The 17,938-nt window shown below is 43.8% G+C and overlaps 1 protein-coding gene across 1 annotated transcript in view; it reads left to right on the forward strand.

Annotated features, from left to right (window-relative positions):
- tbrg1 (transforming growth factor beta regulator 1) overlaps positions 1-17,938 on the forward strand; it is a 65,358-nt gene that overhangs the window by 24,575 nt on the left and 22,845 nt on the right. Inside the window, exon 5 of the mRNA XM_060854109.1 lies at positions 4,427-4,463. Coding sequence (XP_060710092.1) covers positions 4,427-4,463 — 37 coding nt within the window. The remainder of the gene's footprint in view (positions 1-4,426; positions 4,464-17,938) is intronic.

Below are 17,938 nucleotides of genomic sequence, written 5' to 3' on the forward strand. Positions count from 1 at the left end.
CCAAAACAGATCCTTGTGGTACCCCATTAGTAACTGAACTCCTGGATGAATATTTCACATCAACCACCACCTGCTGTCTTCTTTCAGCTAGCCAATTTCTGATCCAAACTGCTAAATCACCCTCAATCCCATGCCTCCTTCTATTTTTTCTTAATTAAAAATATATTATTTTTTAAAAATCCCATGTCTCCATATACGGTGGGGAACTTTATCAATCGCCTTACTGAAATCCATATACGCCACATCAACTGCTTTACCCTCATCCACCTGTTTGGTCACCTTCTCAAATAACTCAATAAGGTTTGTGAGGCATGACCTACCCTTCATATCCCTATCCCTAATCAACTTCTTTCTTTCTAGATGATTATGAATCTTATCTTTTACAACCCTTTACAACACTTTATCCACAATCGAAGTAAGGCTTACTGGTCTATGATGACCAGGATTGTCTCTACTCCCATTCTTGAACAAGGGAACAACATTTGCTATTGTCTAGTCTTCTGGCATTAATCCTGTAGACAATGACAACATAAAGATCAGAGCCAAAAGCTCAGCAATCTCCTTCCTGGCTTCTCAGAGAATCCTAGGATAAATCCCATCTGGGCAAAAGTGAGGACTGCAGATGCTGGAGATGAGTCGAGAGTGTGGTGCTGGAAAAGCACAGCACGTCAGGCAGCATCCGAGGAGCAGGAAAATAGATGTTTCGGGCAAAAGCCCTTCATCAGCGCAAGGGACTTATCTATCTTCACTGTTTCCAGAATTGCTAACACTTCCTCCCTCAATCCCATCTAGTACAATAGCCTGTATCTCCGTATTCTCCTCAACCACATTGTCTTTTTCTAGTGTGAATTCATCTAGCATTTCCCTTATCTCCTCTGACTCCATGCACAACTTCCCACTACTATGCTTGATTGGCTCTAATCTTATTCTAGTCATTCTTTTATTCCTAATATATCTATATAAAGCCTTAGGGTTTTCTTTGATAAGTTAACTTCCTAGCTTTTATATTCAGTGGTTCTATTTCTGAAGTGCACATGCTTTCCTACCAACATTGTGAATATGCTCTGTTACTTTTAAAGCTCTATGCACATAAAACCGTGGAGGTTTCTTTATCTACGCACTCTTCTTAATGCTCTGTTATTTGGTCAGGTTGTTTGACCTATCCCTTCTGGCAAATCACATCACCTCACTGGTCAAAGCATAAAGTTCCCCCCGCCCTTCTGTAAGCCTATTGAGCTCTCTTCTCAATTGATTTGTATCACACAACCTGTTACTGTGTATTTCAATGTCCGAGTCCTTTATGTTGAGAGGAGACAGTGGTGTAATGGTACCAATAACTGACATCTCTGCTCAGAGGCCCAGGCTAAAGTTCTGGGGACATGGCCTTGAACCCCTTCATGGCAGATGGTAATATGTGAATTCAATAAAATCTGGAATTAAAAGCTAGTCGTAGGTGACTATTGTTTGTTGTCATTAAAATAATCTGGTTCATTAACGTCCTTTCGGGAAGGAAATCTGCAATCCATACCCATTCGGGACTACATGTGAATCCAGGCTCGCAGCAATATGTTTTTTGTCAAATGTTTTCTAAACTCACTGTTCTGTAGTTACTAGGTCTGTCCTCACATTCTTTCTTGAATTAAGAATATTACATACAACATTCTCCAATTCTCTGGCACCTCTGCAGTATTACGGAAAGATTAGTTCTTTGAGGATGTTACTAGACAAGTTGTTGAGGGTCGAGCGGTGGATGTGGTGTATGTGGACTTCAGCAAGATATTTGATAAGGTTCCCCATGTAGTCTCGTTCAAAGGTCAGGAAGAATGGGATACAGGGAAATTTAGCTGTCTGGATACAGAATCGGCTGGTTGACAGAAGACAGCGAGTGGTAGTGGAAGGAAAATATTCTGCCTGGAAGTCACTGGTGAGTGGTGTTCCACAGGGGTCTGTTCTTGGGCCTCGACTCTTTGAAATTTTTATTAATGACTTAGATGAGGAGATTGAAGGATGGGTTAGCAAGTTTGCAGACGACACAAAGGTTGGAGGTGTCGTTGATGGTATAGAGGACTGTTGTAGGCTGCAGCAGGACATTGACAGGATGCAGAGATGGGCTGAGAGGTGGTAGATGGAGTTCAACCTGGATAAATGCAAAGTGATGCATTTTGGAAGGTCAAACTTGAAAGTTGAGTACAGGATTAAAGACAGGATTCTTGGCAGTGTGGAGGAACAGAGGGAACTTGCGGTGCAGGTACATAGATCCCTTAAAATTGCGACCCAAGTGGACAGGATTGTTAAGAAAGTATATGGTGTTTTAGCTTTCATTAACAGGGGTATTGAGTTTAAGAGCCGTGAGATCTTGTTGCAGCTCTATAAAACTTTGGTTAGACCGCACTTGGAATACAGTATCCAATTCTGGTCACCCTATTATAGGAAAGGTGTGGATGCTTTAGAGAGGGTTCAGAGGAGGTTTACCAGGATGCTGCCTGGACTGGAGGGCTTATCTTAAGAGAGGTTGACTGAGCTCGGACTTTTTTCATTGGAAAAAAGAAGGTAGAGAGGGGACCTAATTGAGGTGTACAAGATAATGAGAGGCATAGATAGAGTTGATAGCCAGAGGCTATTTCCCAGGGCAGAAATTGTTAACAGGAGGGGTCATAATTTTAAGCTGTTTGGCGGAAAGTATAGAGGGGATGTCAGAGGCGGGTTCTTTACGCAGAGAGTTGTGAGAGCATGGAATGCGTTGCCAGCAGCAGTTGTGGAAGCAAGGTAATTGGGGATATTTAAGAGACTGCTGGACATGCATATGGTCACAGAAATTTGTGGGTTCTCCATTAGGTTTACCTTAAATGAGGATCAATGGTCAGCACAACATCGTGAGCTGAAAGGCCTGTTCTGTGCTGTACTGTTCTATGTTCTATTGGATGATTATGCCCTTCCTTGCTCCCTTCTCCCATTTACTTTAGCAACTTGAGATCCAGACTATGCAATTTTGTTTTCTTTAAACAATGGCCAGTTTTTCCAGTGCCTCCTGCCTGTCAGTGTTCAGACTGCCCTTCAATTTTACCCATATTTTATTGGCATCCTATACTTTAGTAAAAGCCAGCACAAAGTATTAAATATTGTGGCTTTGTCATATGCCTCTAATCTTATATCATCCATATTTGTACCTAATAGATTCCCCTCCAACTCTTACTTCCTTTTTTTCAATTGCGTACAACTTAGAAGATTTATAGTTTCCCTTTTATGTTAATTAATATTCTATTGTTACATTCTCTCTCAAGTTTTATTTTCGTTCAGTTCCTCCCTTAAACTATGATATATTTGACCTGATTCTGATTCTTACTTGAAGAATTCACTCGATGTGCACCAAACATCCTCTTTTCCTTGTTTCATCATAACCTCTTGTCATCATAGCTCCTTTATCATCCATAAGTCCCTGGCTTTGGTTGCACTGTCTTTCACCCTTGTTAGACTGTATCGAGCCTGTACTCAAGTTGTCTGCTCCTTAAAGCTTGCTTCTTGATCCATTAAAGCTTTTAAGTCAGTCTTTGGTTCTGTTTTCAATAGGATCCTTCCCATCCTATTAAAATTAACTCTCATCCAATGTAAATATTTTACTTTAAATTATTTCTTGCACTTCAACTTACTGATCTTAATGATCATCCTTACTGAATCCCTTCCCCTACAGACACTTGGTCCACCTCATTCCCCACCATCAAATCGAGCAAAACCATTCTTTACAGTAGGACTGGAACATATTGTGCATGGAAAGTCTCACGAAACGTTTTAATAAATTCCTACCGCCCTGAAACTTTACTGTATCACTTTCACAATTGATATTCGGTAATAGGAGTCCCAGAGTTAGCCATACTACTTCAACAGGGACTAATATGGTATTGGCAAATGGATAATGCACATTGTACAACATAGATTAATGTATAGGATAAGTGGGAATGGATCAAGAGGTAGGGCCTGTATGTGTACCTCCCATTATCAGTGCATGCCTTTTAATATTAAGACATTTATCCTATGGCATCACACTATACTCCAACCATAAGGATTTTATCCAGATGTCGCTCAGAGACCATGGATACAAACCCAACTCTAATCTTGGACAGATCATCCAGGCTGGCACTTCTGTCTCCCTTACATGTTCAATGTTGTGCTGTTGGAGGTTCCATCCTTCAGACAAGACATTAAGCTGAGCATCATCTGAGACAGTTGGTACCGTAGTCTTGTTTCGAAGAGCAGAAAATTTCTCCCTGTTGTCTTGTTCAGTATGAATCCATCAAGTAGTGTTACTAGAACGTATTATAGGGTCATTATTGTTGTTTTTATGACATCCCAAGATCCAAATAGAACCAATCTGTACCAGTGTCAAGCTGCCATATATTAATCACTAATGATCTTGCTCTTCTTCCTATAGCTCCAAATCCAGCTTGGAAGCAGTTCTGTACCGAGAGGTAAGTGTTCTTGCACACATGTGGAGTTATTACTCTCCTGATCTCATTATTGTTACATCTGATGGTATGATCCACTTGCAACAACATGTAATGGTAAAGATATCAAATTTTCCTGAATAAATTAATTTTTAAAGTTTGAACATTATGTATTGAAGTATTCGAAGTTTGAATATTAGATCAGGATATAAATTTAAAATCTGTGTTTCTTGATTACCTTGTAAATATATTACTATTTTATGTCCTCATTATGGTTCTTGGGGGGCAAGTTATGTAAGCTGTTGAGGGTCTTTAGGTGGCTGATAATGGAGTCTTCTTCCTTCTGCAGTACCAGAGTGACGTGGTTGGAGTCAGACAGTCTGCAGCTCACAGAACATGGGATGTAGAACAGGAAGCGCAGTACAGGCTCTTCGGTTGTCAATGTTGTGCTGACCTTTTATCTGATTCTAAGATTGAGCTAACTTACATATCCTTCATCTTACTATCATCCATGTGCCTATCTAAGAGTTGATTAAATGTCCCTAATGTATCTGACCCTACAATCACGGCTGGCAGTGCATTCCATGACCCACCACTCTTTGTGTTAAGAACCTACCTCTGACATCTCCCCTAAACTTTCCTCCAAACACCTTAAAATTATGCCACCTCGTGATAGCAGTTGCCGCCCTGGGAAAACGTTTTTGGCTATACACTCTTATCTATGCCTCTAATTACCTTGTATACATTTATCAAGTCACCTCTTATCCTTCTTCGCTCCAATGAGAAAAGCCCTAGCTCCCGCAACCTTTCTTCATAAGACATGCCCTTCAGTCCAGGCTCCTTTGCACCCTGTCTAAAGCTTCCACATCCTTCCTATAATGAGGCAACCAGAACTGAACACAATACTCCAAGTGTGGTCTAAGCAGGGCTTTATAGAGCTGCAGCATAACCTTACAGCTCTTAAACTTAATTCTCCTGCTGATAAAAGCCAACACACCATATATCTTGTTAACAACGCTGTCAACTTGAGTGGCAACTTTGAGGGATCTATGGACATCCCTCTGTTCCTCCACACTGCCAGGAATCCTATCTTTAACCCTGTATTTGCATTCAAATTTGACTTTCCAAAATGAATCATTTCAAACTTTTCCAAGTTGAACTCCAACTACCACTTCTCATCCCAGTTCTGCATCCTGTCAATGTCCTATTGCAACCTTCAACAGCCGTCCACTCTATTCACAACTCAACCAAACTTCGTATCATCGGCAAAGTTAGTAACCCACCCTTTCACTTCCTCATCCAAGTCATTTATAAAAATGACGAAGAGCAGAGGTACCAGAATAGATCCTTGCAGAACATCAATGGTCATTGACCTCCAGGCTGAATACTTTCCATCCACTACCATCCTCTGACTTCTATGGGTTAGCTAATTCTGTATCCGGACAGCCAAATGCCCCTGTATTGTATGCCTCCTTACTTTCAGAATGAGCCTGCCTTGGGGAACCTTATCAAACACCTTGCTAAAATTCATATGCACCACATCCACTACTCTACCTTCATCAATGTGTTTTATCACATCTTCAAAGAATTCAATAAAGGCTTGTGAGGCATGACCAGCTCATCACAAAGCTATCCTAACTATTTGTAATCAAGCTATGCTTTTCCATATAATCATAAATCCTGTCTCTCAGAATTCTCTTTAATAAATTCCCCACCACTGACCTAAGACTGACTAGTCTGGAATTCCCAGCGTTATCCCTATTCCATTTCTTGAACAAGGGAATAACATTTGCCACCCTCCAGTCATCTGGTGCTACTTCAGTGGACAATGGGGACGCAAAGATCATTGCCAAAGGCGCAGCAATCTCTTCCCTCGTTTGGGTACAGTCTGTCTGGTACAATCTTTCCTCACCTTTTTCAAAATTTCCAGCACATCCCTTTCCTTAACATTAGCCTGTTTGAACATCTCCGTTTGTTTCACGCTGTCCTCACAAACGACAAGGTCCCCCTCACTCATGAATACTGAAGCAAAGTATTCATTAAGGATCTCCTGTGTTACCTCCAAGTGCAGGTTCCCTCCACTATCCCTGATCGGCCCTATTCTCACTCTGGCCACCCTCTTGTTCCTCACATAAGTGTAGAATGCCTTGGGGTTTTCCTTAATCCTACCTGCCAAGGTTTTTTCATGCCCCCTTCTTGCCCTCGTAAGTTCATTCTTCAGTTCCTTCCTGGCTACCTTGTAACCCTCTAGAGCCCTGTCGGATCCTTGCCTCCTCAACCTTAAGTAAGCGTCCTTCCTTCTTCCTCTTGACGAGATGTTCTACATCTCTTGTCATCCAAAGTTCCATCACCCTACCATCGCTTCCTTGCCTCAGTGGACAAACCTATCCAGCACTCACAGCAAGTGCTCCCTAAACAACCTCCATATTTCTGTTGTGCATTTCCCTAAGAATATCTGCTCTCAATTTATGCTCCACAGTTCCTGCCTAATAGCATTATAATTCCCCCTCCCCCAATTAAATACTTTCCCATGCTGTCTGCTCTTATCCTTCACCATGACCTTAGTAGAGGTCAATGAGTTGTGATCACTATCACTGAAATGCTCTCCCACCAAGACATTTGACACTTGACCTGGTACGTTGCCAAGCACCAAATCCAATATGGCCTTCCCTCTAGTCGGCCTATCTACATTTTGAGTCAGGAATCCTTTCTGGACACATCTGACAAAATCTGCTCCATCCAAACTGTTTGCAGTAAGGAGGTTCCGATCAATATTAGGGAAGTTGAAGTCACCATGATAACAACCCTGTTACTTCTGCACCTTGCCAAAATCTGCCTCCCAATCTGCTCCTCCATGTCTCTGTTGCTATTGGTTTGGGGAGGTGGGGGGCACGGGCGGGCGTGGTGTCTGTAGAAAGCTCCCAATAAAGTGACTGCTCCTTTCCTGTTTCTGACTTCCACCCATTCTGACTCAGTAGACAAACCCTCCTCAACAACCTCCCTTCCTGCAGCTGTGATATTATCCCTGATTAGCAATGCCACTCTTCCACCTCTTTCACCTCTATTCCTTTTGAAGCATCTAAACCCCAGAACATCCAACAACTGTTTGTGCCCCTGTAATATCCATAATGGCCACAATATCGTAGCTCCAAGTACTGATCCATGCTATAAGTTCATCATCTTTATTCCTGACAATTCTTGTGTTAAAATAGACACACTTCAACCCATCAGACTGACTACAACCTTGCCGTATCAACTGTCTGTCTTTCCTCACAGATGGTCTGCACACTGTATCTGCCTGTTCGCCAGCTACCCCATCCTCTGATCCATAGCTCCGATTCCCATTCCCCTGCCAAATGAGTTTAAACCCTCTCTAAGAGCTGTACCAAACTTCTTTACCATAGTATTGGTACCCCCTTCTGTTCGGGTGCAATCTGTGCTCCTTGTACAGGTCCCACCTTTCCCATATGCACTGGTCCACATATCTGAAGCCCTCCTTCCTACACCAACCCTATAGCCACATGTTCAGCTGCACTAGCTCTCTGTTCCAACCTCACTAGCCTGTGGTACCGGTAGGTTACTACTCTGCTCATCCTGCCTTTTAGCTTCCAACCTAACTCCCTATGTTCACTTTTGGGTGCCTCCTCCCTTTTCCTAGCTATGTCATTGGTACTGTTGTATCCCATGACTTCTGGCTGCTCCCCCGCCCCCTTAAGAATCCTGTAGATTCGATCCGAGACATCTCTGACCTTGGCACCTGAGAGGCAACATACCATCTGGGAGTCTCGTTCGCGACCGCAGGATCTCCTGTCTGTTCCTCTAACCACTGAATCTCCTATCACTACCGCTCTTCTATTCTTCCCCCTTCCCTTCTGAGCCACAGAGCCAGGCTGAGTGCCAGAGACCCGGCTGTCATGGTGTTCCCCTGGTAGGTTGCTCTACCCCAACAGTATCCAAAGCAGTGTATTTGATGCAGAGAACTGCCCCAGGGGAATCCCTGCACTGACTGCCTGTTGATGGCCACCCAGCTACTTTTATCCTGTAACTTGGGTGTGCCTACCTTCCTATAACTCCTCTGCATCACCCCCTCAGCCTCCCGAATGATCTGAAGTTCATCCAGCGCCAGCTCAAGTTCCCTAACACAGTCTGTGAGGAGATGGAGCTGGGAGCACTTCTCGAAGGTGAAGTCAGAAGGGACATTAATGGTGACTCTTTACCTCCCACATCCTGCAAGAGGAGCATGCAACTGCCCTAGCTTCCATCCACTTTGCTCTAACTTGCCAAAAGCAATTACTAAAAAAACCCTTATCTTACCAACCTTCCACACAGTTTTTTTTCTGTTTAGAGGAGGAGGATGAGTGGGCGACACTACACGTGTGGTGTTTCGGGTTTAACCACTGCCCAAATATATGCTGAGTCCCTGTGAATCCTGACCACCAAAAGCAGTAAGCTGTCCTTGCATAATATCATGGAGTGAATAAAATGACTTTGTTACAGAACAAGATTATTTAGTAAAAGCAAAATACTACAGGTGCTGGAAATCTGAAATAAAAACAAAGAGCTGTAGAAGCTCTGGATCAGCATCTGTGGAGAGAAAAACAGTTCTGAAGCTGAGATGGACTGGAATGTTGACTCTGTTTCTACTTCCGTAGATGCTGCAAGAGTTTCTCCTGCACTTCGATTTTTATTTCAGATCCTTTCGTAAGGTTTTACCTTTGTCAAGAAATGGAGTGTGCTGACTATGGGTTTTGCAACTTGAAATTTCCCTGTCCCAGCACACCTCTGGGAAGCTTGGTTTTATTTACAGGGAGCAGCAATGTTAGCTACACGTCAGGGATAAGGTCACAGAAACAACCTGTTCCAATAGCAGTTATTTCCTCATGTTAAAATTAGATTTGTCAATGCTGTGAGTTTCTAGAATCATGAGAATACTATATCCACTTTAAATTGGGAGAGTTAACAACATCGACATAACTTATAACAGAGACATGAAGCATTCAACATTATCAACTGGCTGGTAATTTAAAAAAAAGGATATTATTTGTTCAAACAAGAGTGTTTCATTGTCGACTGCATCTTCGGGGAATGTCTGTGCAGTTTGTATATTCTTTCTGTGTCTGTGTGGGATAAGTCCGGGTGCTCTGGTTTCCTCCCACAGCCAAAAATGAGGAGGTTAGGTAGATTGACCATTCTAAATTACACATAGTGTCCAGAGATATGCAGGCTAGGTGGATTAGCCATGGGAAATATGGGGTGATAGGGTAGAGGAGTGGGTCTGGGTGGGATGTTCTTTGGAGGGTCAGTGTGTACTCGATGGGTGGAATGGCCTGCTTCCTCACTGTAGGGATTCTATGTATCGCTCCAGAGTAGGAACAGATCCTTTGGCCTACTATTTCTATGGTGACCAAAAAGCACCAAATACTATCCCATTTACCTGCACATGCCCAAAGTCTATGCCCTGGCATTTTAAATGCTCATCCAAATGCTTCTTAAATGTTGTGAGAGTACCTGCTTCTACCATCTTCTCAGGTCGCACTCTCGACATTTCTACCCCCTGGGTGAAAACATTTTTCTCAGATCTCCTTTAAACCACTTCACCTTAAACTTATGCCCTCTGGTTTTAGACACTTTGGCATGAGGAAAAGATTCTCTGTCTATGCCTCTCATAATTTTGTACGCCTCAGCCTCCTCTGCTCTGATGAAAACAAATTTAGCCTTTCCAGTCTCTCCTCATAACCGAGACTTCTTATCCTAGGTGACATCTGGCGAATGTTGTCTGCTGCTGTTCAGTGCAGTCGTGTCCTTCCAATAGTGTGGTGACCAGAACCATAGTTTTCCATGTGTGGCCTAGTCAATGTTCTAAAAAGTTGTAACAAGACTTCCTTGTTCCTATATTCTACACCCGGCAAATGAAGGCAACCAGCCACATGCCTTCCTCACCTGTCTACCTGTGCAGATAAATTCAGGAATCTATAAATTTGTACACCAAGGTCCCTTTGTTCCTCAGTGCGTATATTCCATTATGTATATCCTTCCCTTATCAGATCCTCCATGATGTATCACATTGCACTTATCAGAATTAAATTCCGTCTGTCACTACTCTGCCCAATGAGACATCAACAACTCTTGCAACAGCAAGGCAATATACCATTTGAGAGTTTTGTTGCATTGAATTCTCCAATTTCAAATGACCTTCCTTCCCATTCTCCAACTCCCTTCCCAGCCCCTCCCCCTCCCTTCCACTGCTCCCTGCCACGATAGTCATAGAGATGTATAGCACAGAAGCAGACCCTGCAGTCCAACTCGTCCATGCCAACCTGATATCCCAATCTAATCTATTTCCATTTGCCAGCATCAGGCCCATATCCCTCTAAACCCTTCCTATTCATATACCTATCCAGATACCTTTTAAATGTTGCAATTGTACCAGCCTCCACCACTTCCTCTGGCAGCACATTCTATACAAGCTCCACCCTTTGTGTGAAAAAGTTGCCCCTAGGTTCCTTCTATACCTTACCCCTCTCACCCTAATCCTATACCCTTTAGTTCTGGACTCCCTCACCCCAGGGAAAAGACTTTGTCTATTTAAGCTATCCACCAACCAGATTCCTTCCTCCCATTGATCAACCAGGTCGTCAACATGTCTTCACCTATCCCCACCTCACCACCCTGTCCCTGCTGCCACCTTTATCTGCAGCTCCCCCTACACCCACCCCTAATCCTGAACAAGAGTTACACCTGAAACATCAACTTCTCCACCTGATGCTGCCTGGCTTGCTGTGTTCTTCCAGACTCCTGCCTGTCTACTTTGTCTCACAGAACTACATGTCAGCTCCCCTTACAATCGAGTCCCCTATCACTAAAGACAAAAAGCCGGAGGAACTGCGGCTGCTGGAAATCTGAAACCAAAACAGAAATTGCTGGAAAATCTCAGCAGGTCTGGCAGCATCTTTGGAGAGAAATGATTAGTTAGATTAGATTCTCTACAGTGTGGAAACAGACCCTTTGGCCCAACAATTCCACACCGACCCTCTGAAGAGTAACCCACCCAGACCCATTTCCCTCTGACTTATACATCTAACACTATGGGCAATTTAGCATGGCCAATTCGCCTGATCTGCACATCTTTGGACTATGGGAGGAAACCGGAGCACCCAGAGGAACCCACCCAGACACAGGGAGAATGTGCAAACTCCACACAGACAGTTGCGCAGGGCAGGAATCGAACCTGGGTCACTGGCGCTGTGAGGCAGCAGTGCTAACCACTGAGCCACCCTGCCACGCCATGCGTTAACTCTGATTTCCATTGTGGTTGATTCTTAATTGACCTGTGTGCAGTTATGGATGGCAATAAATGCTGGCCAATTAGAGATGCCCACATAGAGTCATAGAGATGTACAGCATGGAAACAGACCCTTCGATTCAACCCGTCCATACCGACCAGATATCCCAACCCAATCTAGTCCCAGCACCCGACCCATATCCCTCCAAACCCTTCCTATTCATACATCCATCTAAATGCCTCTTAAATGTTGCAATTGTACCAGCCTCCACCACATCCTCTAGCAGCTCATTCCATACACGTACCACCCTCTGCGTGAAAAACTTGCCCCTTAGGTCTCTTTTGTATCTTTCCCCTCTCACCCTAAACCTATGCCCTCTAGTTCTGGACTCCCTGAACCCAGGGAAAAGACTTTGCCTATTTATCCTATCCAGTCCCCTCATAATTTTGTAAACCTCAGCCTCTGACACTCCAGGGAAAACAGCCCCAGCCTGTTTAGCCTCTCCCTGTAGCTCAGATCCTCCAACCCCGGCAACATCCTTGTAAATCTTTTCTGAACCCTTTCAAGTTTCACAACATCTTTCCAATAGGAAGGAGACCAGAATTGCACGCAATATTCCAAGAGTGGCCTAAACAATGCCCTGTACAGCCGCAACATGACCTCCCAACTCCCGTACTCAGTACTCTGACCAATAAAGGAAAGCATACCAAACGCTTTCTTCACTATCCTATCTACCTGCAAATCCACTTTCAAGGAGCTATGAACCTGCACTCCAAGGTCTCTTTGTTCAGCAACACTCTCTAGGACCTTGCCATTAAGTGTATAAGTCCTGCTAAGATTACATATCATGAGTGAATAAAAAACTATGGTATCTTACATGTTTCAGTCAAACTGTCTCTTACCCTGTTTGATCTGAGGATATTCAATTCGATATTCATAGGATAACCTGCCCATTTCCAGGTATTATTCCAGTAAACCTAATCTGAACTGCTCCAACATATCCAACTTAAATAAGAAAACGGGGTGGCACAGTGGCTCAGTGGTTAGCACTGGTATCAGGATAGGACAGAGTCAGCATGGATTTATGAAAGGGAAATCATGCTTGACTAATCTTCTGGAATTTCTTGAGGATGTAACTCTGAAGATGGCTGAGGGAGATCCAGTAGATGTAGTGTACCTGGACTTTCAGAAAGCTTTTGATAAAGTCCCACATAGAGTTAGTGAGCAAAATTAGGGCGCATGGTATTGGGGACAAAGTACTAACTTGGATTGAAAATTGGTTGGCTGATAGGAAACAAAAAGTAGTGATAAACGGCTCCATTTCGGAATGGCAGGCGGTGACCAGTGGGGTACCGCAGGGATCAGTGCTGGGACCGCAGCTTTTTACAATATATATTAATGATATAGAAGATGGTATTAGTAATAATATTAGCAAATTTGCTGATGATACTAAGCTGGGTGGCAGGGTGAAATGTGAGGAGGATATTAGGAGATTACAGAGTGAGCTGGACAGGTTAGGTGAGTGGTCAGATCCATGGCAGATGCAGTTTAATGTGGCTAAATGTATGGTTATCCACTTTGGTGGCAAGAATAGGAAGGCAGATAACTACCTAAACAGAATCAATTAAGGTAAAGGAGCAGTACAAAGAGATCTGGGTGTTCTTGTACACCAGTCAATGAAGGTAAGCATGCAGGTACAGCAGGTAGTGAAGACGGCTAATAGCATGCTGGCCTTCATAACAAGAGGGATTGAGTATCAACGCAAAGAGGTTCTTCTGCAGCTGTACAGGGCCCTGGTGAGACCACACCTGGAGTATTGTGTGCAGTTCTGTTCTCCAAATTTGAAGAAAGACATTCTGGCTATTGAGGGAGTGCAGCGTAGGTTCACGAGGTCAATTCCTGGAATGGCAGGACTACCTTATGCTGAAAGACAGGAGTGACTGGGCTTGTATACCCTTGAGTTTAGAAGACTGAGAGGGGATCTGATTGAGACATATAAGATTATTAAAGGATTGGATACTGTGGAGGCAGGAAACATGTTTCCGCTGATGGGTGAGTGCCGAACCAGAGGATACAGCTTAAAAATATGGGGTAGCCCATTTAGGACAGAGATGAGGAGAAACCTCTTCACCCAGAGTGTGGAATGCTTTGCCCCAGAGGGCAGTGGAGGCCCAGTCTCTGGATTCATTTAAGAAAGAGTTGGATAAAGCTCTCAAGGATAGTGGAATCAAGGGTTATGGAGATAAGGCAGGAACAGGATACTGATTAAGGATGATCAGCCATGATCATATTGAATGGCGGTGCAGGCTCGAAGGACAGAATGGCCTACCCCTGCACCTATTGTCTATTGTCACTGCTACCTCACAGCGCCAGGGACCTGGGTTTGATTCCCGCCTCCAGGTCACTGTGTGGAGCTTGCACATTCTCCCCGTGTCTGTGTGGGTTTCCTCTGGCTGCTCCGGTTTCCTGTGCAGGTCAGGTGAATTGACCATACTAAATTGCCCATAGTGTTAGGTGCATTAGTCAGTGGTAAATATAGGGTAGGGGAATGGCTCTGGGCGAGTTACTCTTCAGAGAGTCGGTGTGGACATGTTGGGCTGAAGGGCCTATTTCCATACTGTAGGGAATCTCATTACAGAGTATCCCAGATGTTGTATCACTGGTACACTGTACTTCCTTATTCAATTCTCCTTGCAATAAACAATAGTATTCTATTAGCTTTCCTAATAGCTTGTTATATTGGTGTATTAATCTTTTGCAAATGATGCACAAGGACATCTAGATCCCTCTGCTTCTCAGAGGTCTGCACATTACCTCACCATTTAGAGAGGATGTTCTTATTCTGCCTGTTTCACATTTTCCCACATTGTACTTCTTTTGCCAGATCTTTGCCTGCACACACAACCTATTTATATTCTTTTGCAGCCTTTTTATGTCCTCTTCTTGAGTTATGTTCTACCTGGCAACCAAAACTTCAGTCCTTTCATTCAAGTCATTTAGATTACAGCAAGAAACAGACCTTTTGATCCAACTCCTCCATGCCGACCATATAGCCTAAATAAGTCTAGTCCCGTTTACCAGCATTTGGCCCACATCCCTTCCTATTCATACACCTGTCCAGATGCCTTTTGCATGTTGTAATTGTACCAGTTTCCACTACTTCCTTTACAGTTCATTCCATAGACGCACCACCTGTGCATGAAAAAATTGCCCCTCCGGTCTGTTTTAAATTTTTCCCCTCTCACCTTAAACCTATGCCCTCTGGTTTTGGACTCCTCCACCCGAGGGAAATGAACTTGGCTATCCAAGTATTCATGCCCCTCATAACTTCATAAACCTCTGTAAGATTTATAAAATCTCAACCTCTGATGCTCCAGAGAAAACAGCCCAAGCCTATTTAATCTGTCAAATGCACCAAACTGGCAACATTCTTGTAAATCTTTTCTGAACCCTTTCAAGTTTTACAACATCCTTTCTATTGGAGGTAGACCAGAATTGTACACAATGTTCCAACAGTGGCGTAACCAATGTCCTTTACATGACCTCCCAACTCCTATACTCAATGCATCGACCAGTAAAGGAAAACATATCAAACACCTCCTTCAATATCCTATATATCTGCAACTCCACTTTCAAGGAATAATGAAGCTGCACTCAAAGGTCTCTTTGTTCAGCAACAATCCCCAGGACCTTGCCATTAAATGTATAAGTCTTGTCCTGATTTGCCTTTCCAAAATGCAGCACCTCACATTTATCTAAATTAAACTCCATCTGCCGTTCCTCCTCCCATTGGGCCATCTGATCAAGATCCTGTTATACTCTGAGGTAACCTTCTTTGCTGTCAACTACACCTCCAATTTTGGTGTCATCTACAAACTTACTAACTATACCTACTGTGCTCATATCCAAATCATTTATATAAAGAACAAAAAGCAGTGGACCCAGCACCGATCCTTGTGGCACACCACTAGTCACAGGTCTCCAGTCTGAAAATCAACTGTCCACCATCACCCGCTGTCCACTACCTACAAGCTAGTTCTCGCTGTATTCCATGTGATCTAACTTTACTAACCAATCTACCATGAGGAACCTTGTTGAATGCCTTACTGAAGTCCATATTGGTCATGTCTTCTGACCTCATCAATCCTCTTCATTACTTTTTTTTAAAAAACTCAATTGAGTTAGTGAGACATGATTTCCCATACACAAAGCCATGTTCATTATCCCTAATCAGTCCTAGGCTTTCCAAATACATGTAAATCCTGTCCCTCAGGATTCCCTCCAACAACTTGCCCACGACCGATGTCAAGCTCATCCATCTATAGTTTCCTGGCTTTTCCTTGCTACCTTTCTTAAATAGTGGCACCACGTTAGCCAACTTCCAGTCTTCCGGCACCTCGTCTGGGACTATCAATGATACAAATATCTCACCAAACACTTCCCTAGCTTCAAGGGTACACCTGATCAGGTCCTCGGGGTTTATCCACCTTTATGTGTTTTAAGACATCCAGAACCACCACTTCTATAATATGGACATCTATTTCCCACATTCTATGTCTTCGATATCCTCCTCCACAATAAACACTGATGCAAAATACTCATTTAATATCTCCCCCATCTCCTGCAGCTCTCTACGTGTGCTGATTTACTGATCTTTGAGGGGTGCTATTCTCTCCATAGTTACCTTTTTGTGCTTAATGTATTTATAAAATCCCTTTGGATTTTCCTTAATCCTATTTGCCAAAGCTATCTCGTCCCTTTTTTGCCTCCTCATTTCCCTCCTAAGTATACTCCTCCTGCCTTTATACTCTTGTAAGGGTTCACTCCATCTCTGCTTCCTGTACCTGACATATGCTTCTTTCTTTTTCTTGACCAAAACCTGAATTTCACTAGTCATCCAGCACGCCCTACAGTGACCAGCCTTTCCTTTCACCCTAGGTAAAAACAAGGACTGCAGATGCTTGAAACCAGAGTCTAGATTAGGGTGGTGCTGGAAAGGCATAGCGGGTCAGGCATCATCCGACGAGCAGGAAAATCGAAGTTTCGGGCAAAAGCCCTTCATCAGGAATAGAGGCAGGGTGCCTGCAGAGTGGAGAGATAAATGAGAGGGAGGTGGGGGTGAGGAGAAAGTAGCATGGGGTACAGCAGGTGAATGGGGGTGGGGATGGAAGTGATAGGTCAGAGAGGAAGGGTGGGGGAAGGCAGCAAAGAGTACAATGGGTGAATGGGGGTGGGGACGAAGGTGATAGCTCAGAGAGGAAGGTGGAGTGGATAGGTGGAAAGGAAGATAGGCAGGTAGAATAGGTCATGAGGGCAGTGCTGAGCTGGAAGGTTGGAACTGAGGTAAGGTGGGGGGAGGAAAATGAGGAAACTGGTGAAATCCACATTGATGCCATGAGGTTGAAGTGTTCCGAGGTGTAAGATGAGGAGTTTTTCCTCCAAGCGTCGGGTGGTGAGGGAGCGGCGGTGGAGGAGGCCCAGGACCTCCATGTCCTGGGCAGAGTGGGAAGGGGAGTTGAAATGGTGGGCCACAGGGCGGTGTGGTTGATTGGTGTGGGTGTCCTAGAGATGTTCCCTAAAGCGCTCTACTAGCAGGCATCCAGTCTCCCCAGTGTAGAGGAGACTGCATCGGGTGCAATGGATACAATAAATGATATTGGTGGATGTGCAGGTGAAACTTTGATGGATGTGGAAAGCTCCTTTGGGGCCTTGGATGGAGGTGAGGGAGGAGCTATGGGCGCAGGTTTTGCAATTCCTGTGGTTGCAGGGGAGGGTGCCAGGAAGGGAGAGTGGGTTGTTGGGGGGCATGGACCTGATCAGGTAGTCACGGAGGGAATGGTCTTAGTGGAAAGCTAAAATGGGTGGGGAGGGAAATATATCCCTGGTAGTGGGGTCCGTTTGGAGGTGGTGGAAATATCGTTGGATCATGTGGTTTACGAAAAGGTGGTAGGGTGGAAGGTGAGCACCGGTTGGGCGGGGAGGTTCTGTCATTGTTTCACCCAACAGGAACATTCTGTTGTCTGCATACTTCCAACTCAGAGTTTTGATATATGTTTAAAATTTTAACTAAATAAATAAATAATAAATTTTTACCTTCACTCTTTATATAAATAAACCAAAGAACTGCACATGCTGGAGATCGGAAACAATTTGAGTCCAGGTTCTAATGAAGAGTTACTCAAAATGGTAACTCTGTTTTCTTCTCACAAATGCTGC

The sequence above is a fragment of the Hemiscyllium ocellatum genome, chromosome 43 (genome assembly GCF_020745735.1).
Source record: "Hemiscyllium ocellatum isolate sHemOce1 chromosome 43, sHemOce1.pat.X.cur, whole genome shotgun sequence".
NCBI lineage: Eukaryota > Metazoa > Chordata > Chondrichthyes > Orectolobiformes > Hemiscylliidae > Hemiscyllium > Hemiscyllium ocellatum.